Raw genomic sequence first — 9,207 nt, 5'->3', positions numbered from 1 at the left:
TCTTGACTCTGTCTGGACGAACTTGAAGAGGTGTACATATTTAGAGTTGGATGAGGCTGATCGTATATAGGACATGGGTTTTGAACGTCAAATACAAAAAATAATTGAACAAATTAGACCTGACAGGCAGACACTCATGTGGTCTGTGACTTGAGTAAAGGAGGTTAACAATTTAGCTGAAGATTTTCTTAAAGACTACGCTCAGATTAATGTTAGATCGTTTCAGTTGTCAGTTAATCAAAAATACTTAAAAAAATTATTGACGTTTGCCAGGGACTATAAAAAGAAGTAAAGTATGATATATTTGGTAATAAAGTTATCTACTTACCACTTGTAATTGTAATTGTGATTGTGATTGTTTGTTTGTAGACCGAATACTGGCTATTGAAAAAAATGTGTGAAAGCAAAATAAAACGATTGTATTCATTGTAACAAAACGTAGAGTAGACAAAATAACGAGAACAATGGTAGAAACGTGAAGAATGGTCAACTTAAGGCGCATTCATGGTATAAAACTCAACAAGAACGTGCATTGCTGGGTTTTTACAAGGTATTATTTAATCATTGTTTATTGTCATTATTTTTTATACAATTTCAGTTAACTGGTATTTATAAAAATTTTTTAGACGTTGAAGGCGTGAAGTTAGTGGATAAACTTCAACCACCCATCTTGTTCAGAATATTATGTTCATCGTATCTGTCGTAGTAGGTCGTCGTCAAAACCGAAACGGCTTATACATTTTACACCAATAACTTGAATAAATATAATGAACTAATTCAAGTATTACCAAAGCGAGGCTAATCAGGTTATTAATTCAAAACTATTACAGCTTATAGATGCAGTCGCGCTGGAATGTTTAGACAACAAAAAGGTAATATTTAAATATAATTATTCAGGGAGAGGTGCTGCAGGATTGTGACAAAAATTTACACAGCTTCTCACTGATTTACTTTTTTGGTTTCAATCATTTTTAATTCTAAAACTATCAAAAAGTTACGCTGTAGTATATCTCTATAATACTGATTTAATTAAATTATTAAAAATTTATTTTAACTACTATAAAATGTTATCATGTATTATTAGCAAAAAAAAAAAAATGATTCGGTATAAAAAAAAATTTTTACAAGTAATTTAAATAACTACAAATACTTAAGCATTGGAACTAAATTTAAAGCTAAAATTTCCGCCCACCTCTTAAATTACTGTTTTTAATAAGTTACTAAAAAAAAAATTATAATTTTCAATTTCATTGATTGTTACAATTGAAGCAACTCTTAACTAAATGAATAAACTTGCATAATTAAATCAAATTAAATAATGAATATAATTGACAATAGTCTGAATTAATGCAGGTGGTAAAGATCGCTGGCGTGGTGGTGGTCCTTGCACAGGGAAGGACCGAAGTTACTCCAGGAGTCGCAGCCGTAGTTTCAGTAAAAGATCGGAGCAACGGACGAGGGACAAAGAAGTTACAGTCGCAGTTACTGAGGAGCCATAGTCCAGTGAATAATCGTTCAGGCAAGTCGTCGGCAAGACTCCTGTCAATAAAACCTCCTCTGCTTCATACCGCACCACCGCCTCCTCTTCCAACTACCTTACCTCCACCTATTATCTTACCACCTCTGCCTTCTGGAGCCGGAAGAACGATCGTCGTGAAGCACGATTCTTCACCATCATTGGGCGAAATTCGATGGTACACCATCTACTTCACACGAGAGCAGCGGGCCTGTCGGGGCCAACCATAGCCTCAAGCTATCATCATCGTCACGGTGAGGACGGATCCTCACCTAACGTAAATGTTATAATTTCGATGCCTTCGATATCCGGTCCAGGCGGCGGCAGCTTAGGGGTTACCTACCTCTATATTTATTTTTTTTTATCGTCAGTCTGGATTTGACGGATCATACTGTGATTACCGGTATCAATTTTTAAATCACACATAACCTTTGTGAAAATATTTAAAACAGCACTTTTGTAAACAACATCCTTATATTTGTCAATAAAACACTGAATATGAATACTCGGCAGATTTTAATTTTTTGATTATTTTATTACCTATTACTTAACTTTTCAGTAAAGATACAAAAAATAAATATTAAATTACATAATGATGCAAGTAAGTGCACCATTTTGTAATAAACAAATTTTTGAAATTGAAAGGCTTCATAAGCCAAAACGTGGATCAAAAGTTAAATGATGCAGGGATCCATGACGTGCTGATTTTATTTAAAAAAAAAAAAGATAAATCAAGAAATCAATTAGCGGTAAATGGCGAAAGGACGATGACGACCGAAGATATAAAAAAACAATGTTTTTTTTAATTGAGGAATGGCCATTCTTTGTAATTTTCATAAAAGAAACGTGTTCGATTTCCTAGCAGATGGTAGTACGCATTGAACTCTGCATAAAATGTGAAGTGTTCATTTTCCTAAGCCCTCTTTGTCGCAATTTTGTGAAACAGAAAAAAAAAAAGAAATATTTTGAATAATTAATAAAATCATTATATAAATTTTAACAAGCACTAATGATCATTAATTACTTTAAATTTGTGGTACAAATCACAGAAGTGGTGAAAGCACTCGTTGGGTGATTTGCTCCTTCGAAGGCCTGTCCACTCTGCTAATTCACTGAAATTAATGAAAAAAATTATACTTTTTTGTTTAATCCTAAATTAATATTCCAATCAATTATAAATGCGGATATAATTATGAAAGTTAATTTATACTCACGTCCAACTTTCTTCGTCAAATAAATTAATGTACTCAAAGTTAATAGATTGAAACATGTGCTCGCAGGTACTTAATCGTGCAGCAATTAATATATTTTCTTGATTTCGTGTCCCTATAATTAACAGAATAAAATTAACATTAGATAGTGCAAAAAGAATATACATTATATAAAACTATTGAATGAAATTAAAAAAAAAAAAATAAAAAGTTTAAGAAATTATTTAAATATTTATTATACTTACACATTTTTTCAAAGAAATAATTAATTTTATTAGTTTAGCAAAGAAGAGCAAGAATTATACTATCAGATGACGTTGTGATCTAATATAATTTATGTTAATGACTTTATTTATAAAATTAATGCTTTTTTGTTTTCATCATTTTTTATTTTTATTTGTTTTTTCAATTATTTTATTTATTAAGAAGGTGGGTAAGGTGGTAAGCTGTGATTGCCTAATTTTGAATTTGAATTTCCAAGTTAAAATGACGTTGTTTGACAAAAATATTGGATAAATAACTATAAAATTTGGCAAAAAGGAACTCAGATAACTATCTTTTAGGTATTGATTCTATCATTTTTAGAGTAAAACATTTGGAAAAAATAAATAAATAGTTTATTTTCCCGCGTGAAACTGCCTTGCCTTAGAAATCATCATAAAATGAAGTAAATAAAATTGTCTGTAGAGGAATTCCTAATTAGCTTACAACTAATACAATTTTTGGTATTGAAATATTTTTCTTTTATTTTTTATGTTTATTTGAATTATTCAAAGTAGAGAATTATTCCATTGCGTGTAAAATTTAGCTATGTTATGATTTTATAATGATTTTTAAGGTAAGGCAGTTTCACGCGGAAAAATAAACTATTTATTTATTTTCAAATGTTTTACTTTAAAAATAATACAATCAATACCTAAAAAATAGTTATTTGAGTACTTTTGCCAAATTTTATAATTATTTACCCTATATTTTTGTCGACATTTTAACTTGGAGAATTCGAATTAAAATGAGCTAATCACAGTTTGTCACACATCTTCTTAAATATATATTAAAGTTTTTCAAATAAAATGTACTTGATTCAGCAAAAAATTTAATTATTTATGTAAAGAAAAATTTTTATATATAATTTATAAATAATTTATATGATTAAAAATGTATTACTACTTATAATTATTAAAATTATTTATATTTACTTGTTATTATAATAAATACTTAAAAAAAAATAAAACAAAACATTAAAAGAAAACAAAAAAAACCTATAATTTTATGTCAATTTTTGTTCAATAACAAATAAAAAAATTATTGAATAATTGTCAAAGATTGATTAGAAATATTTAATTATTTTCTATTAAAAAGTATGAAAATTATTCCGGAAAGAGAAATGATTAAGTATTATTTTACCATAATGGATTCAAATACTTGCAAGATTATCCAGTGCAAAAGAGTAGCAAGATGCTCTTATCGAAAAAGTTGGCTGCAAGGCGATCACTTCATTTTGTATCGGAAAATCGAGTTCATCGCTAATTACTTTCAGAATTAAATGAAAAATGTTGGATTTTTCATCAAAAATAATCATAGCGATTTTCCGGAAAGAAGATGCGAGATGTTTGGAGAGCTATGAAGAAAGTCATGATTGAAGAAAGCAGGAAACAACAAACGAAAAAATTAGTTGATATCTTCGATGATGTTTGTTCAAGGTAATTAACTTATTCATAAAATTATTCAGCCGATTTTTTATAGAAACTAAAACATAACCTCGTGTAAAAAGTAAAGTTATATACGTTATCTGTATAATCATCCCTTATTATTTCTCAATTATTTATTGTTTAATTTTATATTATTAATTTATCAGATTTCCCGAAGTTGCAGAAAATCATATTTATGATTCTGTAAGAAGTACTTTAAGTAGGAAGAGAAGTTTGAGCAGACCTAACATTCCCGATACCATGGCCGAGTTAGGGGCTGATTTAATTGATTCCATTTTTATGAAAGCTTGGCAGTGAAGTCGATCAATGGAAAAACGGCGCTTATATTTTCTACCAATGACCTTTTAATCGGTCTTGGCAGAAAGCGACAAATTGTTCATGGATGGAACATTTTCCGTAAGCTATTTAATTAATTTATAACCACATTTTAACTATTAAACAAAATTATAAAGAAAAACTATAAAGAAAATTAAATTAAGAAAAGTTTATAAACATGTATTAGATTTTGCCATTATAACTTTTTATTTAATAAAAAAATGTTTTAGAGAACAGCACGGAAACCAAAAATGGAGCAAATTTACTCCATCCATTTTAAAACTAATAATACGGTAATAGTTCTAGCAATTTTTTTTAACAATTAATTATAAGAGACTAAAATTTTTTTATTATGGATTAACTAAAAGTTTTTACATGTACTTGTTATGTACAAGTACTTGTACATATTGATAAAAATTATGTTTATTATATTTCTTAGTATATAGCTGGGCTAATGATTTTAATGGAAAACAGGGATACGGAAATGTATAATGCCATTTTTTCCTGGCTAATTAATCAGTTCCCCTAATTTAGAAAACAAATCACTGGCCATTATGACTGATTATGAAAAAGCGTCATCTAAATCATTAAGGATTAATTTTAAAGGCGCAAAGATGTATGGTTGCTACTTTCATTTTGTCCATGTGGTATGCTTTGAAAATATAAAAATAAAAAATATAACAAAATTTTAACTTTTACCTTCTTTTATGTAATTTTAATTGTAGGCTCTAATTAGGAATTGGCAACTTCATAAATTAAAAAACTCCCCAGTACATTTTATCTTTAATGATGAATGTGCCTCTGTTGCCTCCTTCATTGTTTCCTGAAGCAAGAAAAATTATTCATAAAGAAATAAATAATGTGAAGCACACAGATTCAAATATACTTATTTATTTCGATTATTTCAAAGATACTTGGCTGTCTAATGCTGATAAAGTGAGTGTTTTAATGCTCCGGCTAATACTAATGATGGTTGCCAGAAAGTTTCAATCGCTACAGCAATCATATTATAGGCCAAGAGCATCCCGATATTTGGACATTAACAGGTAAAATAATGAATTTCATTCTAATAAATATAAACGTAAAAGTAAATTTATGAATTAAATAACTATAATGTGTTAGTAATTTGATGAACAAATTTAGCGACCCATTATCAGCATAGTTTATTAACTATATAGTTGTTGATGTTAAAAAATTTATATATCTTATTGTAAAATTGTTCCAGACGGTATTGAGAAAGTTCTAAAAAAAGAAGAACTAAATTTAAAAAGAGTGAAGAACCATTTGAAACCGAAAAGGAATACTCCCAAAGCAACCATCGACAGAATCTTGTACATTAAAAACATGCAACTCCAGTTGGAACAAAACCTTATTACGGTTGAAGAATTTTTAAAAGTCTTTCCCTAGAAGTTTCGAAGAATTGTTAAGTACAGTAAAAATACCATTCTTCGCAATCCAACGCTTGCTAGATGCACCATTAGATAATTTAGATCTCTCACAATTGGATACAATTGTAAGAGAAAATAAAATTGACCAAAATAAAATATATTTGGACAATATAAAACAATCAATTGAAATAGTTCAAGAAAGAATGGTGAAAAAATCATGCAACCCTATGTTATCTTTAAGAAACAAAAGTAAAAAATACAAAAAGCTCCCAGATGCAGAACATTAAAAATGTATCTGCTGGTTTCAGAAAATGTAAAATTAAATTCCTTGCAAAATTCTTTCAAATTAATTAAAAAAACAACAACCACAACAGCAGCAGCATTAGCATCATCAGCACCAGCAACAGCAACATCACGACCAACATTAGCACCATCAGCACCAGCTTAACAGCAATATCACCACCAACATTTGCTCTATCACTATCAGCATTAGCACCATCAGCACCAGCAACAGCAACATCACGACCATCATTAACACTATCACGACCAGCATTAGCACCATCAGTACCATCATTATCAGCACCAGCAACATCACGACCAGCATTAGCAACAACAGCAGCATTAGCACCATCAGCACCAGCAACAGCAACATCACGACCAACATTTACGCCATCACAACCAGCATTAGCACCATCAACACCATCACTGTCAGCACGAGCACCAGCAACATCCCCAATACGAACACCAACACCTACACCAACAACGGATAGTAAATCCTTGATTAAGTCAACTTCTGTTGATAATATTTTAATTAGTAGTGAAAACGATAATAATTGTTTTGAAGATATTGAAAAATAATTGAGAAGGTAAGTATTGTTTTTACAATCATTAATCAACATTTCAATGGACAAAAAAAATATTAATTTATAAAATTATTAGAGCATTATCGATCCCAATTATAGAAAATGGTATTCAAGAGATCAATAATATTTATGCTATGGAAACAATCATCGTATTTGTCTCAAATAAATTTCACAAAACAATTATTATTATGGTATATTTTTACAAAAAATTTATTCTATTAAAAATAATAAATTATTTTACCAAAAATTTTAATATTTAGATAGAATATTGTTCAGCAGTATCTACTGCTTGCACTTTTACAATTAATTTTAAATACTAATTTTTTTAAAAATATTGTATCCATCAGAAAGTTATGCTGGTTTCAATTACATGTTAATGGAGGAATGAAACTAATATTTACAGGTGTTATGAAGAAGTTGTTGAACTAAATGAAGTATGCCTTAAGACTTACCCGATCACGGCCATTGGAATATGATAATAAAAATGTCATGGATTGATGGTTTTTTTTAGCCGAAATTATCTCCAAAATGAAAGATATATAGCTGACGATTTGGGATTAATATTATTTAATCATATTTTTAAATCTTTGCAAGCCCCATTCCCAAATACCATCACATTTATTAATATATCTCTGAAAGTAAGTACTTCTGATGACGCATTATTCAAAAGGTACAACGAAATATTCTTAATTACAGTTAGCATTAAAGTATTTAAATAAAAAAATTCTATAAACATAACAAGTTTAAAAGAAATTATGAAGGAACTAACAAATAATGATTTAATAAAAATTCTACGAATACTCAGTACATCAAGCTGAGAAGATTTGAAGCAGTATTGGATTTTCAACAATTGGAGCAATGAATGTTTCAATGAAGATAGTTCAGGTTAAAAAATTTTTTTAGTAGTTTAATATAAGCCATAACTTTTGCATTGATCCACATGACGGAACTTTCCAAAAATATTGTAATTTCTTGACTCAGTTCGTTGGCGAGCGCTGATTCAGAAAATACATATGGTTCAATATGTATACATGTGTATATATATACTTATATACACACATATTTATACAATATAACGCAGCTTGTCACGACGGCGTTTATAATATCCAACCGATATTTTCTTAATTCAACATACGTGATTTACGAAATCTACTTTCATTTAGACTGCCGAATAATGGACTTTTTCAATAAATATTATCTTCATAATACCAAATTTATTTTTAGGTCAAAAAATTGTTGAAAAATTGCTGAAACCACTAAATTCTCAATAGAAATCACGACTGTGTCTTCAACAACTTTGACCATACTACAACCTTAACATCGACAAATAAATCAATAAATTTAAAAAGAAATTCACAAGACCATTATAACTTGCATTCATTTCCGAAAAAACAAAATTCAGGGAGGGAAAACCACAAAATTTTTTTTTAATTGCAAAAAAAAAATAAACGCAGCAATGAATGCATTTTAATACCAATAAATGTATTATCTAAAAGAGCAGCATAACGATTTAAAAAAACAATAGATGAAAAAAAAATTTGAAAATTTAGAAAATAAAAATATTAATTTTTGATCATCTTTCAAATTTGTCAAAAACTTGTTTGTGAAGAAAAAACAAAAATGTCTTCTTTTCTTCAGAGAAAAAAATTATAAAAAAAGTGTAGCACAAACATTGTTGATTATTAAGTAATAATTAATTTAAAACATAAAACTGTTACGGTTTGTAAATAACTATTTATTAAAAAAATTGGATTTTATTTTCTTTTCTTTCAATTACTTTAAGTTAATAAAAATAGATTTAAAAATGATTAAATATTTAAGATTATAAATAAAATTTTATCAATATTGATATTATATTTTAATTTTAATTTTGACTACAAAATTAAATCAATATATTATTGTTCAATGAATGATATAATAAAAAAATTTTTTCATTTTACCTAGTTCACGAGCTGCTACGTCAATTGCTACAATAAATGGAGCCTTATCAGATCGAATATCTAATTGGATAGAAATATAAAATTAATTTCAAGAAATACAAAAAAATTATGACAATAAACAATGTTAAATAATACCTTGTAATACCCAATTACGTTCTTGTGGAGTTTTATAACCATGAAAGCATACAGTTGACCATTCCTTACGTTTCATTTTTCTCGTTATTTTATCTACTCTACGTTTTGTTACAATCTAATAAACTCCAGG

At 28.4% G+C, this 9,207-nt stretch overlaps 1 protein-coding gene and 1 pseudogene across 1 annotated transcript; one reads left to right on the top strand and one right to left on the bottom strand.

Annotated features, from left to right (window-relative positions):
• The first annotated feature begins 4 nt into the window (after nucleotides 1–4).
• LOC123274168 lies at nucleotides 5–1,941 on the top strand (annotated as a pseudogene).
• Nucleotides 1,942–2,522: 581 nt separating this feature from the next.
• Nucleotides 2,523–9,201, bottom strand: LOC123274167 (probable ATP-dependent RNA helicase ddx3). The gene is made up of 4 exons (XM_044741658.1): nucleotides 9,078–9,201; nucleotides 8,943–9,002; nucleotides 2,731–2,842; nucleotides 2,523–2,628 (listed from the first exon to the last, which is right to left on the bottom strand). Exons 1-4 carry the CDS (start codon nucleotides 9,151–9,153, stop codon nucleotides 2,523–2,525), a joined length of 354 nt encoding a protein of 117 aa, XP_044597593.1. The 5' UTR covers nucleotides 9,154–9,201.
• Between the last annotated feature and the right edge of the window lie 6 nt (nucleotides 9,202–9,207).

This window comes from Cotesia glomerata, unplaced genomic scaffold, assembly GCF_020080835.1.
Source record: "Cotesia glomerata isolate CgM1 unplaced genomic scaffold, MPM_Cglom_v2.3 scaffold_247, whole genome shotgun sequence".
NCBI lineage: Eukaryota > Metazoa > Arthropoda > Insecta > Hymenoptera > Braconidae > Cotesia > Cotesia glomerata.
Note: the sequence above shows the minus strand (reverse complement) of the source record. Positions and strands in the feature narration are given on the sequence as shown.